Source organism: Camelus ferus, chromosome 21 (assembly GCF_009834535.1).
Source record: "Camelus ferus isolate YT-003-E chromosome 21, BCGSAC_Cfer_1.0, whole genome shotgun sequence".
NCBI lineage: Eukaryota > Metazoa > Chordata > Mammalia > Artiodactyla > Camelidae > Camelus > Camelus ferus.
In genome coordinates this window covers 10,019,841-10,040,640 of record NC_045716.1, presented here as the reverse complement: position 1 = coordinate 10,040,640, position 20,800 = coordinate 10,019,841, and the positions used below count along the sequence as shown (strand labels likewise).

The 20,800-nt window shown below is 38.3% G+C and overlaps 1 protein-coding gene across 2 annotated transcripts in view; it reads left to right on the top strand.

The window, feature by feature from the left end:
- The first annotated feature begins 11,975 nt into the window (after positions 1 to 11,975).
- SUCO (SUN domain containing ossification factor) overlaps positions 11,976 to 20,800 on the top strand; it is an 84,274-nt gene continuing 75,449 nt past the window's right edge. The window contains exons 1-2 of one of the 2 annotated variants that reach the window (XM_032463721.1): positions 11,976 to 12,239; positions 12,487 to 12,661. In XM_032463721.1, coding sequence (XP_032319612.1) covers positions 12,600 to 12,661 — 62 coding nt within the window. In that variant the 5' untranslated portion in view covers positions 11,976 to 12,239; positions 12,487 to 12,599. Of the gene's footprint in view, positions 12,240 to 12,448; positions 12,662 to 20,800 lie in introns of those variants that run through there. The other variant, XR_004313875.1, reaches the window with a different exon arrangement.

The following is a 20,800-nucleotide window of genomic DNA, read 5'->3' as shown; positions in this document are numbered from 1 at the left end:
TCCACACCTCCTTTAATGATCTTTTACAACATAGCCTTGGAAATCACCCAGCCTCACTTTTTCTCCATTCTATTTGTCGAGGGGGCCACAAATCCCACCTCCCTTCTAGTGTCAAGGGGAGAGGGATAGCCCCTGCCTCTTGATGCGCGAGTGACAGGGTTCCAGAAGAACATGTGGAACTGGACAAATTTCTGTGATGATTTTTGGAAAATACAATAGACCACAGCCATCATCATGCTTTCTCTTGCAATTAAGTCTGTTGTCCCCAGTTCATACTGAAAAAGCCAGATGAGCCACAGATTTTTTCAGGTCCAGAGCGATTTGAGATGGCAGAGAGACCTCCCTAGTTCAGTGACACCAAGTGCTTGCTGCAAGTTGCTTTCCCACTAGGGAAAGAAAGGTCCCACCTTCATCACTGAAATAGTTTGGTTAACAGTCCGGGAACTGCTGTTTATTTTGTTAATAGGCTGACCAAGACCAGAAAGTTCTGCTGAGAGAGTCCATGTCTCATTGAAGTTTACATTCTGTCTTATATTTGTAAATACAGATATAAAGTCATTTCTTGAGTGTGGAAGGATCAAACAGACCCAACAGAGGAAGCTTGGAAAAGGAGCAGGGAAAGAGGGAAAATGTGTGTACAGGAGAGAGGGCTGGGGGAGAGGAGGAAGGAGCTTTTTAAATCTCTGCCATTCATCTTCGCCAAGTGGGAGATCTTGGTTGACCATCGTTGGGTCTTGGTAGACAGAACACAGCAGAATGATCTCCCAGCAGTGTTTGAATGGGCTGTGCCAACATACTTGCCATCAGCTTTCTGCCTGGTCAATAATACACAAATCAACCCAAGCAATATGTATTTTATACCTCTTATGTGCTTCTTTTAGGTCTGTGAGAAGCTTATGTAAAATAAAAAATGAGACTCTGGCCTCAGGGAGTTTAGTTCTCAGGGCAAGGGGGTCAAAGGAGAATCATATACTTGACATAAGTCACTTGCTCACTCTACAGTGAGAATGCGAGTTGTCAGCTAACCAGGGTGCCGGTGCAACTTGAAAACTGAATGAAATAAGAATAGAAATAAAGTTTATCAAATGTCCCCGCAGCCACACTTTTTGTCCAGTATAAAGGAGACGTTTTATTTAGGTCTTATGAGGATAATGGCTCAAGGAGCCCAGGGAAGATCGTGTTAGAATAGTGTTTCCAAACTTATTTGACAACAAAAGCCACTGAGTGAGTACAGATTTCAGGGCCAGTCTCCCGGAGATTCTGATCTTGTGGTTCTAGGGTGAGCTTAGGAAACTGTAGTTTTTACAGAGGAAAATTTGGAAAATTGAGATCTGAGAGAAATTGCAATTGACCAAAGAGGAATGAAAACTCAAAGAACTGCTTGTGCAATTAAAAGAAGAAACTGAGCACAGCTAATTAGATGCTTTGTGCCCATTTCACAAAGTGATCGACTCTACATTAGCAACAATGCAGATAAATACAAGAAAAAAATGCACTAATTCAAAATACTCTTTTCATTTGTCAAGACATTTCCAGCAAATGTGAGTCTCCGACTGAAAAGCAGATAGAGTTACTTGCAATTATGCAGATAAGCACATCACATTAATTTTTGTAACCTTTAAGTAGGTTCTGGAAAAAGGTAAAGTTAAAAACAGGCAATGCTTAAAATTAACTAAAATAATTTTAAAGGATTCAAAAATTAAATTCTCCTCCTACTGATCAAAAATCCCTTCCTTCTTTATCTCTGATTTTTAGTAATAAGCATTTTTTTTCTTTTCAAACTTCTTAGAGCATAATTTTTTTTTTCAACTGTATCTTGGAAGGTGAGACTTTAACTATTGACAGTCCTAATAAAATCCAATAAAGCCAAATGTTTCTAAACATTCTAAAAAAATCAGACTTTAATGTTCCAACTCACAAGTAATGTAATGAGTTTTGTGCCGCTTAATTGTAGTTTCGGGTTTTGTTTTTTTTAATTGTAGTTGTAGTTTTAAATGAAAGAATTCATGTAAAAGCTCTAATTCTGAATATAAAAGATGTCAAATAAATTTAAGTATCTCACATTATGAATTATCATCATTATTACCATTGTCATCTTCATAGTTAGACTTGATTGAATGGCTGCTTTGTGCCAAGAAAAATGCCAAGTGCTGTGGGGAAACAGAGGTGAAATAAGATACTTCCCACCCTCCAGTGAAGGACACACTAACTATGGTGCAAGTCAGAATATAATAAACCACACGATGAAGTTCACAAAATAGGGAAATTGCACAGCTGGGTTCTGCCAGAGGAAAAGACTTTATGGAGAAAGGAGCTTTTCAACTGGCCTACAAAACGTTTCTACAAAAATGCTGTATTCTCAGCAGTTGCTCAGCGTTCCCTAGAAGTATCTTGGTTACTCTTCATGAATTATTTGGTGATGTGAAATGATTAATGTTTAATGCTTTCCTATGGAATAGACTTTCCCAATGAGTCTGACTCAACGGTTTGAGTCGTTTCAGTGTAACGAACTGAGAAGTTGTTTTGTGGAAGGAAATTGCAAAGGCTCTTCAATACTAGTTTACCTTGGCTATCATTTCATGCAGATCCTTCAAAGATTTACTGACTCATGCACTTTAATATCCCATTGTCTCCCTGTGCAAAATGAAGAGGAGAAATTTCTTGATCTATATAGTGATCTTCACAATTCAGACCTTGAAACAGAACGACTGAATAACTGAGGCAAAATAATGTTCCTCAATCATCCAGGTGATTGCTTCACTTAAGAGGACCATTAGAAATATGGTTTTAAGATATATATATATATATATGGAAAGAGAAAATTTCAGGCATGGAAAAAATATGTTTAAAATATTAAATAGGTGGTTGTGAGAACAGGGGTAGCAAGGAGCATTCTAGTTATGCTTTCCTGTTCTAAAGCAAAAAATAAACATTAGGATAATGTTCATTTGCTCCATATCTCCGCTTTTTATTATCTTCTTGCATTCAATTCAGATTTTCAAGTCTAGGGAATACACCGTACAATTGTGAAATCTACACATCATAGCAGATCACTTTGTTTCACATATTCAGTATAGACGAATAGGAAGGGGAAAAATATTAAAACATAAAAAATACAAACTTATTTTGCCACCAATCTCAAACACCATGATAAAACATCTGAATTTTTCAAAACAAATTAAGTTGTACATGAACATAAGAATCAAATAGTTCTAACAAAGTTATAAAAAAAGCAATTCCCTACTGCCCTTCTTCTATTTCTCCCTGTTCAAAAATCAACTGCTTTTATCTCTTATAGTCAGTTATTCTGATATTTACCTCCATGTCCTAAATGGCACGTGTTGTTATTCTTTGTCTTTGTTTTTCCAAGTTTTAGGCAACCTTGATTGACTTTCTGCTATGGAAGCTGAGGATTTTGCTCTTTTTCTTTTTTCCTAATGAATAACTTCCTACCAGAGACCTGTAATCCTTCCAATCCTCCCATCCTCCTGGTGTAGTTATATCATAATTTTGACTAAGTTTCATTGTTTGTTATTGAGATCATGGAAATATTATTCACAGATGAATGTTTCCTGCAGAGCTGTTTTCTCAACTGTTTTTCTAAGTGCTGTTCACTAATTCAACTATCTTTTCACAAGTGCCTAAATTTCCCCAACAAGTCGCTCAGATGCAGTAAATGCTCTATCAACATCACCTTCTTGAAGAGATCTCTCCCAGTGCCTTCTGACCTGCCCCAGTCCCCAGCGCCTGCCTCCAATGCCTGGTACTCAGCTACTGAGTTCTTCCTTCGCTGTCACCCTGGGCATCCCCTTCACATCTTTCCTCTGTACCGGATTTCCTGTTTCCTGTATCAAGTGTCTTCTTCTTTTCGGGTTTCCTACCTTGTTCTGGTAAAGCAAAATCTCCTTTCATGAGAAGTGCACAGCAGGTACAGTTTTTGAAATTTTGCCTGTCTAAAAATATCCTTTTTTCTCCCTGACACTTGGGGACTGATGGGTGGCTTGGATAAGCATAGAATTCTTGGTTCAAAATAATCTTCCTTCAGTATTTTGAAGACACTGCTCCATTACTTTTCAGCTTCCCATGTAAATGCAGAGAAGCGTGAGACTGCTGATTGCTGATTTTTTGTGCATGGTCTTTTTTTCTCTTGTATCTCTACAACTTCTGTGATCTTCTCTTTGTCTCCAATGTTCTCAGATTTCACAATGATGCACCTTAGTGTTGGTCATTTTTATCCAGTGTTTTGGGTACTTAGACTAGGGGACTTTCAGTATGGAATCTCTCTCAACTCTAGGAAAATATCTTGAAAATTGTTTATTTCCTCATCCATGTCTTCTCTCTTCTATTACAGGTATAATGAACCTCCTGGATTAGTTTATACCTTTTTGTCTACTTTCTAGATGATTTCTGCAACTTTTCCAACTTTTCTATTGAGTTTTGTTATTTCACAGATTTACTTTGTAAGAGGTCCTCTTGTTCTTGACAGGTTTTATATATATAGTATTCTACTCCTCTTTTATGGTAGCAATATCTAGTAATGTTAGAATTTCTTCTTTTAAGTTCACTGTGTAGTCTTTTTCTTCTACCCCAAGTTGTTTATTTTTCCCTATGTATTTCAGTCTCTATCAATCATGTTAGAGTGTTTTCTTATGCCTGGCAGTCATTAGTTATCTGCTCTTTTTTAAGAATGGGACACCAAAAAGCTGATTGGATACCCTGAGTACATGGCTGCAACTTGACAATGACCTTTCCTGTAGGATGAGCTGGTTGGGAAAACTTGGGTCTCAGCATCTTTTAGGTCTTTCGTCTTCAGATAATCAAAATCCCCAGAAAAGACTCTTCCAATCTCCTGCCTAGAGGATGAGAGACTGCTGTCAGTGCAGGAAGATGGCTGGGACCTCAACATCAAGTATGGGTTCCTACTCCCCCCAAATTGCTATTAGAGAGTTTTTAAATGTAGAAAAGCTGAAGGAATAGCCCAATGGCTACCTGTATACCCTCCATCTAGATTCCACAGTAGCTAACTGTTGGCCCTATTTGTTCTCGCTCGCTCTCTCTGAACCTTTGAAGCTAAGAGGCTGTCACCATGGCATTTCACTTTTCAGTATTTTGGTATACATCTCCTCAAAGTGAGGACATTTCCTATATAACCACAGCAGTGCTATCATATGTAAGAAAAAACAATTATTTAATGCCCAGTCCTATTCAGATTTCCCCAACCAATTGATACTCCTGTCTTAAACTATGCTAGTTTTCCCCAAGTCCAAGCTTTACCTTTATCCTCCCCTGATGATAAATCTATAGTCTTTTGCTGGAGTTGGGGGAAGGGCAGTCATCTAGCCAAGTAGAGTGGTGGAGGGTCTCTAACTATTTCTTAATTTGCAACCCCCTCCCACTATCACCACCAACAAACACAAGTACATTCAAGTTCACTTCCTGTGGTAGTTGGTGCTGTCATTTCCTGAATGAGCTTTCTGGGGATTCTGTGTCACAAATTGGGTTAGTTTTTGCATTTCCTATTGCTAAATTAGGGTTCCGTTTTTTCATATATGCTGTGTTGAGGATTATTATGTTATTTATTGTTCAAACCAGAATGCATTTGAGAGTAAAAGTTGGCACTATTATTAATTATACCAGGACTAGTCATAGGGGTAAACCAGGACTGTTCTTGGAAGACCAGCATATGGTCACTTTATGAGGTCGATTCCTTACCTGTATGCTTTCCAGCTTCAGAGTTTGGTTCTTCTGGTCCTCTCACCTGATCTCCCCATCCATGTGGCTTTATGTACAAATAACAAACAAAACTCTCCTGTTGTTTTACAGGGGTTTGTGAGTAAAGATAATTGCATGTGTTCAGTTGCATTATCTTTATCCAATCTAATGATCTTGAAGTCACTGTGATCCCTTTGTACTTGGCACTGCATTTTGTTATTTGAGTGTTCTTGAATGCTTTGTTCCAAAGAAGATAGCATCTCTAATGCTTACTCTTTAAAGTCATCACATGACCTAATGTGAAGTATTTTATGTACGTATTCAATAAATATATTAATTTTATTTGATTAGAACTCACCATCACTGTTTATGTCAAACATGGAACATCAAATAAGTGGCAGGCAAACCAAAATTAGAAGGCATATGATAAAGATTGTTAAAAGTTTTAAGTAGATTCTAGGGTTTACTGTCCCCTCTGCCTGATATAGGTTCTCTGCACATCTCTGTCTTTGAAAATCCTATTCATCTTTCAAAGCTCACCTCTAATCTGCCTCCACCTTTACATCTTCCCTGATAATTTCCTTGAAAGAAAAAAAAAAGTAATTTCTTTTTTCCTCTAAACTCTTGTGACACACATATTCATATTATTTGTGGCATTTATTCCATGGCTTATGTATTTCCCCTAGTGCAATGGCTTTCACTTTATTTTGACTACAACCCACATTAAAGTGTGTATCTTACATTGCAACCCACTATGCATATGCATATGCATATACAACAGAACACACATTTACACACGTGCACGCACGCACACATACACAACACACATATCACTGGAATGAGAGTAACTGAACTAATACTGCCCCTTACTGAGGCACTGATGTTTTATAAATTATTACCTTTTACTCTTTAAAAAGTGCTGCCAGAGTCCCTGAAAATTGATTTCTTGATTCTCTAATGAATGGTGGCTCACAATTTATAAAACAATGCCCTAGTACAGGGCTTCTTAACTTGGAATCCACATATACAATTCACTGGTCCGTGAACTTGGACAGAAAAATAATTATGTCTTTATTTTCACTTACCTTTTACTGAAATTTAGAATTCCCTCTTCTTATGGATATAGGTAACTAACCTTAGCAGTACTAACAATATCTATAACTTTGTCACTGATAGAAATCTCAGATCTTTTCATATCACGTGATGCATATGGTAGGTATCTTGAAATATCTTTTAAATTCATCACTCTTTTGGAATTTTTGAAGCTATTGGCCTGCTGCAAAGTCTTGTTTTATCTGTGGATTAAAAAAGCACATGTATTATTTATCACAAATTTGCTTTGTAATATTTTTATAACTCTATTTTAGTAAAATTGGCTTCCTTTGTAATCTATGGCTTTATTTTATACCTTCACAAACACCCTGAGAAGGGGCCCATGGGCATGACCAGACTGCCAAACAAGCGCAGTCTAGAAGAAGGTTAAGATCCTGCTAGTACACTGTGAGTGTACTAGAGACAAATGTCTGTCACAGAACTTTTCATACAAGAAAGGCTCTTATTTGTTAAACACATTATTTCTCCAGTTTACTCAGGGGTAATGTAAACCCAGAAAAATCTAGTCATGTACAAGTCAAACAATGTTATGCTAAAAAGCTAATTTGGCTACTTGTAATGGAAGAGATAGTTGGCTAGGGGCTCTAGACTAGTCAGTTGCATTAAAAAAAAAACTTCCCCATTTTAGGGGCTTGCTATTCCAAAGGAACTTAAACTGTTGGGCAGATTATAACTCAGTATGATGAGACAAACAACATGGTAGTTAAGTAAAAAATCATTTCTTGGGCCCCTGTAATTTAAAAAAAAAGTATTGTGTTTTACATATGTAACACATGATCTCTTTGCATAAGGAATTTATACACTGCTGAGGGGACAGGCACCATAAGAACTGAGAACACAGGTGTTTCAGATGAGAAGGTTGAGACATGAAAGGAAACAGTTGGGGATAAGTCTTAAAACCGTCAACTGAGTTGGATCATAAGAAGCTTCGAATGCCAGATAGGACTTTATTCAATAAATATTTAAGATCTTTTGGAGATTTTTTGCATCAAAGCAAGGATGTAATGAAGGTCATATTTTAGGAAGCTCCATCTGAGAGTAGTATACAGGAGGTACTGAAGGGCACGGCAGTTAGAATCCTTAATATGTCATCATTGGTTACTTCATTTCTCTATTTGGAAACTCGTATTTTAAAATGCTTGCTAGATATTTCCACCAGAACCTCAAGCTCAATACTATGCTTCTAAAACCAAACTAATGTCTCCTACAAACCTGGGATTTCTGACTTTCCTATTCCTGTTACCACACACCCTCCCAGAAACCGTCTTAGATTTCTCCCTCTCCACCACCCACTTCCTGAGTAATCCTTCTTTCTGGCCAATTCCATGACTAGCCTGCTAAACTCATGAATCTCCAAAGTAGACATATGTTAGCCAGTGATACAAGATTAACTTGGGGCTCATAAAGTAGAAATTTTTAAGGGGAAATCCTACCTTTTGTTATTTGCAATATAAACATAACTAAACATTGCCAACATTACAGTTTGTGATTCTTCTGTCTGTTAAGGGTCTGAGTTGTCAGTCTATCCTAGAGAAGCAATATACTTTCTTACCTCCCTCTGAGTTCTACCTTGACCTCCAGATGTGGCCACATTATCAGAGGTCTAAGGTAGATTTGGTAAGGTAGTTTAGGCTCTCTTCAGATAAGGAGTAACTAATAAAAGAAGAATGTGCTACTCTATGCACATATCTACACATACTCAACAGAAGCAGCAAAAAGTGGAGGGAAGACGAATAGTAAGAAAGCTCTGTTTATATTGTATCTATATGTCATTAAAATTTTAAGTGCTGATCGTCACATTCACCCTTCTCCTCTGGTTTAGTTCCTTTTATTGTCTCTCTATTATTAGTCTTTCCTTAATTCTCTGGACTTTCTTCCACTGATTTCCAGGGAACTTTTGTCCTAACTGGCTTTTTCTACTCTGGAAGCATCTAATTTGCTTGAGCCTCAGCTGTTCCTCTCTAAGTCACATATTATCTCAGCATTTTATAATATTGAAAAGGGCAGAGAACTTTAACAACCAATTCAAAATATATCAAAGTTTGCTCATCAAATACCACCGACTTAAATTAGACAAATATTTCTTCTCCAGAGCTTTCAAAGTATGATTTATATATGAGATAAAGGATAAAGGAGCTGGCCAGAGGGGCTGGCTTCTTTGCCGAGATCTGCTTGTTCTTTTTCACCATCAGCAAACAGAGTAACTGATCTTTATCAGGGCAGAGACTTAAGCTGTCCCGAGTTTCTATGTAGTTAACCTTTTAGGAACAGAAGAACTCACGTTCATCATGCAGATTAGTCCTTGGTGAGTCCTTCCTCAGTAATCCAAAGATCTGCAAGGCACATGAGTTATCATGTGTGTGGTCAGTGCTCTATAGATTTTATTGAATTGGGAGATTCTGCTATAGCAGAGTTTCTCAAGCCGGGCAGTTTGGGCTTTTCAGGCCAAATAATTTTTTTGTCGGGTAGGGCTGTCTTCTGCATTGTAGGATGTAGCTCCCCTGGCCTCTACCCACTAGATGTAGCACTTCCTCAGTTGTGACAACTGAAAATGTTTCCAAACATTGCCCCCAAGGGGAAAAATTGCTCCTGGCTGAGAACCATTATAGTATAGTTAAGAGGTGGTGCATGGTGCTTACTTAGCCTGAGCCCTGAAGACCATGTACATGTTTTGATTTTTCTATATACTATCTTGCCATTCTTTGGCAAATGTTATACTTTTAAGCAAGGTACCATTTATCTATACTAAATTTATTTTATATAATTCTTACTCACTTTATTATTATATTTATCTATCAAGTTATATTTTTTCATTATTTTTCTTATACTTAGCAACCATGCAGAAAAACATCTACCAGTTTTTCAAAGACCACCTCCATGGAACTTATTTTCACTATCTGAAGCCTTGAAATAAGGAAGAATGAACACAAATAGAAACTCAGGTAAAGAAGCTAATTTATGGGAGAGATGGGTTCAATTTTATGCAGGTAAAATTTGAACTGAATAAATGGTAGAATAAGTACTATGTCCAGCAACTACTTGAACAGCAGGTTGGAATATAGATAGACCTGGGAGTCAACAGTATAGTTGAGAACTGAAATTATGAAATATCCAAGAGACAAATGGAAAAGCTCAGAGGACTGAAGATTAAACCTTAACATGAAGCTATGGAATGAAACTAGCAAGAAGAGAAAAGGATATTTATTGATTGAAATAATGAAAGTTAATGATTGAATAATAATTAAATGAATGGCAACCCTATCACAGGGGTAGCAATAAAGCCCCAACAGTAGGAAAAAAGGGAGAAATAAGGATGAAAAGAAAGAAAAGTAGAAAAAGGAAAGAAGGAAGGGAGGAAGAAAAAGTCTATTTACTAGCTATATATTCCAAAAGATCATTGCAGAGACTTGGTGGAAAAGAAGTGGGTGGACTTGTGGGTTTGGAGTGAAAAGGAGAGGAGATAGGAGAGGCATCTGATAGCTTGCCAGGCTTGAGATGAGCGCGTAGTCCAACAGAACTTTCTTGACTGGGATCCACTGAGGATCAGTCGAGGAGCACCTGTTCTCTATCATGCATAATCCAGTTTCTGGAGTGAAAGGAAAAGAGTGCTTAACATTGTAAAGAACGTAAAAATCCTTCTATTGCCCCTACCTTCCTTTTAACTTACATATTAATCATCTGATACTGCTCTTGGTTGAGGTAAGTGCTTGCCTAATTCAGTGATAGAGATAAAAGGATTTTATTGTTATATACTATGAGTGGCATGAACAGATCATTGTAACTGTTACCTAATTATTGCCAGAAAAATTAGTTTAGGATGAATTTCTCTAAAACCAAGTCACCCTTTGTAGAATTTTTCTAATATCCAGTTAACTTACATCAAGAATTTTAGAATGAGTCAAGATACGCAGTTCCCTGGGAATACAATTAACCAATTCAACTTAGGTTTACAAGGAAATTACATGGCTCAAAATTAGGTGTTAGATGGGCATTTGTCTGAGTTTTCCCCTCTGGCTACATGGGCAATAACTGGCGTATGCTTTAATAACACCTGCTTTGAACATTTTTTTTACAGTAAACATTATGGCATGTTCCACGACACAGACAACTGGAGTCTCCCCTCTCCCATTTGACTGGCTGCTTTAGGTAGTTCTGAGTTTCCGACAGCCAACACAAAAAGGAAAACACCACTGAGTTATACTTTCGTGTTTCTTATTTTATAAAAGAAATATCCCACGGTAGCGATAACTTCCCTCTCAGTGTCAAGAGTCTGAAACAAATATATCATCAAATATATCAGAGGCAGAAGAAGGAACACATTAGGCCAAAGGCGAGACATTTCCCCTGAGCAGAAGCTAGTGCCTCTTCCTCTATACTTTACCATCTAAGGGAAGAGAGCTACGTCAAGAGGCGCTTGGGAGGAAAAGCAGTTAAGCATTTTGAATTTACAGGCAGACGGTCCCTAAGCTTCTGAGAGACCTTTAAGTGCCTCAGTGGCATAAATATCTCGGGTGGGCACACGGCTTGTTTTAAAGATTGAGAAGCGGTCACATTTTTGTCCCCGACTGTAGCAACAGACGTAGGAACGCGACCATCTGCCCCACTTTCGGTGAACCGCAGGACCTGGAGCTCCCCAAGCAGGAGCCGCAGTTTTCCCTTCCGGGCCCACCGCAGCGAACCCAAAGCATGAACCCAAGAGAACGGAGACCAATAGAACTGATCCCAACAGAGGAATCTGACGGATGGCGAAATTCTCCACGAGTCGGCATAGAAGCGAAAGACTTCCCGCCCCAACCAATCAGATGAGAGGAAATCTTGGCACACCCCTTTGCGTCAACCAATCAGCCCCTCGCTCGATGGGCCGGGCACGCTGACCCCGGGAAAACGCCTTTTAAATTTATTGGTATAGTTTTTTTCCCCGCGGTCATTCTAGGCCTTTCCACAAACTGTGGTCAAAAGAGGAAAACAGAGTGTAACAATTCCAAAGCTGGTCAGTCTTGCGGTGAGAAGCGAAACTACAGACCTCTTCATCAAAACAGTGATACCAGGAGGGACAGGGAAAGGGAAAGGAGTGTTCCGGAGGGCAAACTACAACTCCCAATGGCCCTTGCGCGCCCTGGGCTAGGGGGCGGGCCATTGTGGGAGGAAGCCTGAGGGTCACGAGGCTCCTCTCCGACTTCCCAAACCCGAGCCACTGACTGGCCGGGACTTGAGGTGGGCAGGGCGGCTGCCTGCCCGGCTCTCGCGCTTTGTGTCCTCCTCCCTCCAGCTCACCCGCCTGAGACGTCGGAGGGGGCGTGGCCCGCGCGGAGGCTGGTGGGGGTGCGAGCGCCGCGGGACGTGGGTGACGCGTCTCCTTCCAGCTCAGCGGTGTGTGAGGTGTCGCGGCCCCGCCGGCGATTGGCTGTTGAGAGGCGAGTACGCAGCGGCCGTTGGTCGCCGGCAGCACGGAGCGAGAGCCGGGGCGGGCGGGGGGGATATGGGGCGGCAGTGGCGGCGGCGGCGGCTGGAGGAGGCGGGCGCGGACGAGCCGGCGGCCGCGGCAGCAGCGGCGGTCCCTGGAGTCCTCCTGTGAAGCGCCCGGGTCGGCGCCGCCGTGGGCCCCTGGGAGCGGGCGGCCAGCGTGCGAGCCGCTCAGGGGCCGCTCCTCCCGCTCCGCAGCCCTTCGGACTCTCGGTCCCATCCTCGCTCTCCTGCTCCTCCATCTTGGCCTCGGCAGTGGCGGCTGTCGGGAGGATGTGCCGCCTTCTGGTCGGGGGAAGAAGGAGGAGAAGATGAAGAAGTACCGGCGGGCCTTGGCCCTGGTCTCCTGCCTCTCTCTATGCTCCCTGGTCTGGTGAGTAGCCGCGACAACAAGGGAGTTCCCCGTGGGGGGAGAAGGGGACAGGGAGCGGCCCAGGTCACACCCCCAAATCGTCTTGGCTTTTGGGGTGCGGGTCCCCAAGGGCCTCCGCGGCTGTCCGGTGGGCTGGCCTGGCAACACTCTGCAGAGGTTTTCCTGGTGTATTTTGGGATTTACAGAGACTCAGTGGGAGAGAAAGGTGCTTGGGTGTCTTTTTACTCAGTTTCCCTGGAAATGGCCCTTGGAGATAGTGGAGTGTTTGGATAGTGTTCACATAGATGCTGGGTAAGTTACTCGTGCTTACCACCAGCCGCTTGCTTTCAAGATGTGGTAAGGGCATAAATCATGTCGGAGGAGGTTTGTTCCGACATGCGATTTTTAAAACGTGACTTGTCGTGAGGGTGAGTAATTTACAAGCGGTAGTTCTCCTGGCCCTTCCTCTCGTGGTCTTTGGCCTCGGGTGCACTTGAGGTTGCTGTTCTTGGAAACTTTCGGGGGCGTTATGAAGCACTTTTTCAGGGGGTAGATGATGGGAAGCTGTTGGCTTAGTAGAGAGTGTCTTAGGTGTGTATATGGTGGTTTCTGGTAGTGTGGCTTGGGTAATGACCCTTAGTAATGGAAGGGTAAGCCCTGTATTTTGAAGGCGGGAGAAGTACTTTGTCTATAAAGTTTATGAAGTTTCTGCTAATCCCTGGCACATTTGGGTATTTTTTGGAGAAGCAGAGACAGCTTGTCAGTTAAAGGATCTCTATCATTATATTTGGAAAATCCATTCCCCCTCCGAAGGAATTTCTTGAGAGATGTTTAACATTTGCTGACTGAAAAGGTGCTTCTGTTTGTTACATTAAAATCTGACTAAACTGTTTCTTTTTGAGCTTATTTCTCCAAAGCACCAACAGTTTTTTCATTTATGTGGGTGCCTAATGGAGTCTAAAGACACTGAAGTTTTAGAGTTGTTCTCACATAAAATAATACATAAATAAGAGGGAAACGAAACACCTGACTGAAGAATTTTGGTTGGTAGGTTGCTAGATGTTTCAGAGAACAAGAAATTTGGCCTTGTTGTCTTTCATTCCCAACCCTTTAATAACACCAATGTCACTTCACCTTCCACTTTTTAGTATCATGTTGGGTACCAAGAAGTGCATGTAGGGGATGAGTCCATTCACCTCATTCTAAATCTAAATTTGTCAATAAGATACCAAAACCTTCTATGCATCTACACTTCTTTCTGGGGGCTGTTTAGTTGTTTGTAGATTATGTATTTTTCTTTCTTCTTTATCTTGCCCATCTTTATACCATGTTCTTCATCACTTTCTGAAATGGTTGATAGGGCAAAGAGGTTACACTTTTCATTCAAATTTAAAACACATTAGGATCTCTGACTTTTTTAAATTTTAATCTCTGACTTTTTTTTTAATGTGTAACTTTAAGGTGTACAACATGTTGATTTGATACACTTATATATTGGAATATGATTACCATTGTAGCAATAGTTAGCACCTGTTATGACATCACATAATCATGATTTCTTTTTGTGATGAGAATAATTAATCTAGTCTCTTAGCAAGTTTGGTGATTATCATACAGTATTGTTGTCTGTACTCACTATACTGTGATCTCCAGGACTAATCTTACAACTTGCAAGTTTATGTTGCCCTTACACATAATTAAAAAGAAGATTAATTGGTTGGAGGCAGTGAAATCAAATTGTTAGTGTGGTTCTTAAAATCATTTGTGGATTTAAATTAACCATGCTTCTATTTGTCTAATTTCTGGCCGTCTTTTGTTTAAAGTTTTTTGACTTCCACAGTGAAAAATTAATATTGAGGGGTTTAAGTAAATAGTGACAGGTTCAAGAAACTCTTTTAAGGAACAATTGGGTTAGTCTATTTTAAGATTTGTTTGCACTGCCAAATTTAAAGACATTTAAGTTATTCTTTACCAAAGTCATTGAAAGATATTAAAATAGGATATTAAAGCTTGAGAATTTTTTGGAAGGGTAATTCGGAGATCAGGGAAGATGAGTGGTGAGTGGTGGTGATTGGCAAAGGGTATGTTGTGTCTTTTGAGACTCTTCCTTGGGAAATTGGAATAATGAAATTACATCACTGACTCAACTGGAGGTCTAACTCTTGCTGCAGTCTGGTCTGTTAGGTCATTTCTCAGCATCTCCATTCTCCCTTAAAGCCTGAAGCCTTTGCAGGGTTAGACAAGTTTTGCAGAAAAGTTGGTAAACTTCTCTTAGTAGTCATTTTTGTCTTTGTCATTCATAAATTGTTCCAGAATTTTGTGATCCATTTCTTTTTTAAGCTGTACCTTTTGTAGATTTATGAGTGCCATATGTTTATGCTACTCTAGTTTCTGAATTTCCAATCCCCCTCATCCTATCAATATTACTGAATTTTGTAGTCACCTTATTTATACTGTCACACTTCTAGATCTTGATTATGTCTCCCTTTTCTTTTGTTTCAGCCTGGAGTCCTAACCTTAGATTACTTTCACAAAAGACCCATTCTATCCATTCTGGTTGCTATTTTTCCCTTTTGCATACTTATATGATTCTTTATCAAATAGTACAGAGTATTTTAGGCATGAATGTACTATGGCTGCAGCAAAAATAATTAGGATAGCTGTTATTTATTGTCAGCTATCTTTGTCAAGCCTGTGGTGTGCACTTTGCACATTTTAGCACCTTTAATCTTTACAACAACCCTGTGAGTATTATTGTTAATATAATTTTGCATCTTACAGTTGAGGAAGTAGAGAAGTTAAGTAACTTGGCTAAGGTTAAACAGCTGTTACGTTTTGGAGCTTGGGCTTGAACCTACGAAGCCTGATACATAGGATCCTGACTGCTGTAACCCTTTGACTATAGGTCAGAAAGCCTGTGTTGTAGATAATGGCTCTGTTGTTTACCAGATTCTCCTTCCTTGGGCAAGTTTTGTAAGTTCTTTGAACCTTCTTATATCCTGAAAGTGGGAAGAATAATTCATTCACTCCTCAAAGGTTTGTTAGGAAGATAATATGAGAAAATAGGTGTGACAGATCTTTGAAAAATAGTAAGGGTACGTTATTTATATATTTCATCATAAAATCATTCAACAAAGATTTTTATTTCTCATGCTCATTATGTACCGGATGTTGTTATGCACATTGAAAACCTAAAAATAGAGTCACCAGCTTATCTTGCTTTTAGCAGTGAAAGTCCCACATCCCAGGAATGCCCTGTATTAGTTTCCTATTGCTGCTGTAATAAGTTACCAAAAATTTAGTGGCTTAAAACAACACATATTTAATATCTTGCAGTTCTGGGGATCAGAAGTACAGAGAAAGTCTTAACTGGGCTAAAGTCAAGGTGTCAGCAGCCTGGTTCCTTCTTGGGACTCTCAGGGGAGAAATCTGCTTCTTGACTTTGTCACCTTCTAGGGGCTTCCTGCATTCTGTGACTCTTCCCTTGTATGGTTCCAACCTCTTGCTTCAGTCCTCACATCTACTAATGATGTTTCTGCCTCCTTTTACAAGGACTTTTGTGATTACATTGGGCCCACCCAGACAATCCAGGATTATCTCATCTCAGAATCCTTAATTTAGTTATATCTGCAAATACTTATTTTTCCATTTAAGGTTACGTGTTCAAGGATTAGGACTAAGACATCTTGGAGGGCATTTATGCAGTATAACATATACCCTTTGATCCTGGCAAACTAGGACGATTGATCATCACCCTAAAGAGAAAAAAAAGAGACTTGGACAGTGCTTTACTCAGTGGATACTCAAAAATGTTTGTGTTTCCCTCATCAGAAAAACATTGTGCATGCACCTTTAATATGTGATCATTGTTTGCAAGATTTATATGTATGCCAGGATGGTATTAGTATACTAATGATATATTAAAATGCATAATAAATTACACAAATTAGATATTAAGAAAGATGAAGAAAATAAACAGTCTCGTACTTTCCATTAACATTACCTTTTTGTTCTTATTTTTAAAGTTCTAATTTTTGGTGAGAGGTGTGTGATTGACTGACTAGATTATTTTACATCATGATGTGGATGAATAATGCTATTACTTGTTAAGAGTTCCAGCCCTGCCATTTTCTCGTTGGCTTGTTCTCGCATATTTATTATCTTTGCAGGAATTCTTTCAAACCTTTTTCTTCATGTTGTGAGAGTCAGTTTAGTTAAAACTAAATAATATAATCGCTGAATCTACTTAATTGGGCACATGTAAACTGCAGTGCATCCCAATGTGCTAGGAGTAAACCCCACTGTTTGTGGAACTTCCACTCTTTCCTCCTGTTTCTGACTTTATAGCCCCTGCTGTTAATTGATTTGTGACTAGCCGATCCTCAGATCAAGTGTGAATTCTTATGTTAATCTTAGTAAAGCTAAATTAATTTAAAAAATACTCTTCGCCCCCACACATGCATAGCCTCCATTGTCAACATCCCTCACCAGAGTGGTTTATTTTTTAAGACTAAAAAGTTTTTTCTTCCTATACCCAAAAGGATCATCTTGAAGAAGTTCATACTTAGAGCTGATGAGAAGAGCTTGCCATTTAAATAATTCTCATACATTTGACAAATATAATAGTTACAAAAAATAGCTTGAAAGTTCTTTAGGAACACTAAGGGAAGAATTTGTATTCTAGGTATGGTCTATCACTGGCTCTGTCCTTGGACAAGTTATTTCCATGAGCCTCAGTGCTTATCCATAAAATGGTTTGCAGAATGAGTAATTCAGGATGGGGGGATTTTATTTCAGGCGGAGGGAAGATTCTTGTTGGTTTATCTGGGGACAGATGGAAAGGGAGGCTAGAGCCAGGTTTTAAAGGGATTTGATCATTATGCAGATGAGCTCTGATTTTAACCTGACTGAGAGAATGAGCCAGTGAAGTAGTTTTAAACAGCAGAACAGGAGAGTCAGGTCAGATTGGTTGTTTAATTAGGTCACTGTGGGGATAGAGTGGCTTGGAAGGGACAGATTTTGGAGGCGGGGGCCCTAAAGTGACGATCATTCTAGGAGAGGGTTGTTAGGTATGTAAATCAAGGTGCTCTGTTTTGTAAATGGCGTTTTTGGCCTTAGTAGTAATTTTTGTGAGTATGTGACTGAGTTTTCATTGACCTAAGAGGTTTATTTCCTGGTTTGTAATTTTATCTGTGTACCTTTTATTTTGTTTTTTTCTCTGATAGTTTTGCTGGTTTCTGGCTCATTTGTTAATATGCGTAAGTGAGCAGAAAAATAAGAAACTAGAATTTTTTTTTGTTTATATCTTCATAAGCAGTATTTTAAAAAAAATGTTTAAGATAATGATTACAAGTATCCTTGAAAATCCCAACTTTATCTTTCATCTGGAGATTTTTTTCTGTAGTTTGTTTCTGTAACTTTTTAAAGTCTCTAAATCTATTTCTTTTCTGATTAAAATCATAAATACTCAAAATAAACAAAATAATAAAGTAACCCCCTCCTCCAAATCATTTGATGATGTTAAAAAAAAAAAGCCTGTCTTGTCCTGGGGAGGTAATGTTCAACATGGTGACTATACGTAATAATATTGTGTATTTGAAAATTGCTAAGAGAGTAGTTCTTAAAACTTTTTTTTCACAAGATAAAAAGCTTGTACTCTTTGTGATTATGGATGTTAATCAAACTTTCATGATCATATCACAATAAATAAAAATATTGAATCATATTGTACACTTGAGAGTAATACAATGTTGGATGTCAGTAGAAAAAAATAAAGTAGTATTTCTTATAGAATTTTATGTGAAAAACTTTGGGAAGAAAAGTTAATTTTTGCACTGGGATATACGTTCCAAAAAAAAGTATCTGGTGCTTATAAGAGGTGTTGTGTTGTTAAAAACAGTGTCAGATCCTTTCAGACGAGTTGGATGAAGCCAGATTGCTTAAATAGGAAAAAGTCTATGAAAGAAGGTGTATGAAGTCTTTGTGTAAAACTTAAGCACTGTGTCCAATAAAAAATGATGAATAATTTATTTATAATATCTTCTGGAATTATTTTTTAAAGAGCTGGATGTGTTTCATAATAACCTCTTTAGATTATTAAACATTGGAGGATGTACTGGAATGGATGCAAGTAGTAGAGTTGGCACACAAGGGGAAAAAACAAAAGATCCCAGCACGAACTTACCTTTGGGCAATGGTTATTTCATTTTTCAACTGTTCATGAACTTCTAAAGTATTCCTTAACTTTTCTCAATAATCTGAGTAGAGAAATGGGTCAATATGTATAGCTAATATCTAGTGCTTTGTAATGAAAGGAAAGAGAAATTTATTAAAAATTTAAGTGCTTTATTGTTCTCTCAAGCCATCTTAAATAGAAACGCTTACATGTTTGAAATACTTTTGTTTGGTAGTTTATACATAACTGGGAAAAACCAAAATAACCTTTGTTTGAAACATAATATGTACGTGTTGCAGATTGTACTTCAGTGCCAGGTGTATGTTATCTGTTTTGTTTTCAAGGCCATGTTTTAAAATATTTTCAAAAAGAAAAATTGTACATGTCTCAAGGGAACAGAAATTGCTTTTGAGTATTTCCAGTTTAAGAATGTCAATCCCTTGGGATGAACTTGTTTCATAAATACAGATTTTTTTTTCATTTTTCAGTTTTATTAGGTAGAATTGTTAGTTTGACTGCACATATACAATATATTGCATGTAAATGCATATACACAATATTCTGCACTTTTTTATATTTACGTATATGTAAATATATGTTTCTGAGAACTTTTAGAGCTTTAGCTTTTTAAACTTACATAGTTACCAAAGGAATAAAGCCAATCACAAAATAAAAATTAATTTAAAAAGATACATAGACCTCACTATTAACAGCAACATTATTTATAATTGCCAAGATATGGAAGCATCCTAAGTGCACATCAATAGATAAATGGATAAAGTAGATGCAGCATATATATGTAATGGAATACAACTCACTCATAAAAAGATATTTTGCCATTTGCGGCCCTTCGTTCACTTTTTTTTTTTTCACTTCAAAAAACCAGAATTTTATAACTGATATACACATTTCCATTGCATCAAAAAGAACAAAATACCCAGAAATAAATTTAACCAAGGAGGTTACCTATACTCTGAAAACTGTAAAACATTGATGAAGGAAATTGAAGATGATACAAAGAAATGGAAAGCTATCTTGTGCTCCTGGATTGGAAGAATCAACATTATCAAAATGGCTGTACTACCCAAAACAATCTATAGATCCAGCACAACCCCTGTCAAAATATTCACGATATTCTTCGCAGAATTAGAACAAACAATTTCAAAATTTATATGGGACCCTAAAAGACCCCAAACTGCTAAAGCAGTCTTTTGTAAGTTTTTCCCCCCCTCTTCTTTTTGTTGTCTTTTCTTATGGTTTGATGACTAGAGAAGTTCCTTTAACATTTGTTGTAAAGTTGGTTTGGTGGTGCTGAAATCTTTTAGCTTTTGTTTATTTGTGAAGCTTTTGATTTTTCCAGCAAATCTGAGCTAGAGTCTTGCTGAATAGAGTATTATTGGTTGTAAATTTTTCCCTTTCATCACTTAAAATATATCATGCCACTCCCTTCCAGCCTGTAGAGTTCCTGCTGAAAAATCAGCTGATAACCTTATGGGAGTCCCTTTGTATGTTATTTGTTGCTTTTCTCTTGCTAATTTTAATATTTTATCCTTATCCTTAATTTTTGTCAATTTGATTACTATATGCCTCAATGTGTTCCTCTTCAGTTGATCTCTGTGCTTCTTGGACTTGGGTGACTTTTTCCTTTCCCAAGTTGGGGAAGTTTTTGGTTATTCTCTCTCCAAAAACTTTCTCAAGTCCTTTCTCTCTTCTTTTTCTGGGAGCCTGAGTTTTCTTAAAGGATCCTCATTTCTTTTCATTCTTTTTTTCTTTTTTCTGTTCTGCAGTAGTGATTTCCACTAATCTGTCTTCTAGCTAATTGATCTATTCTTCTGTCTCATTTAGTCTATTCTTTGTTCTTAAGGTGTGTTATTCATTTCAGTGATTTTATTCAACTCTGAGTATTCTTTATATTGCCCAACTCTTTGCTAGAAACTTCACTCTGTGCATCTATACTCCTCTTGAGTTCTCTGAAATCTTTTCCA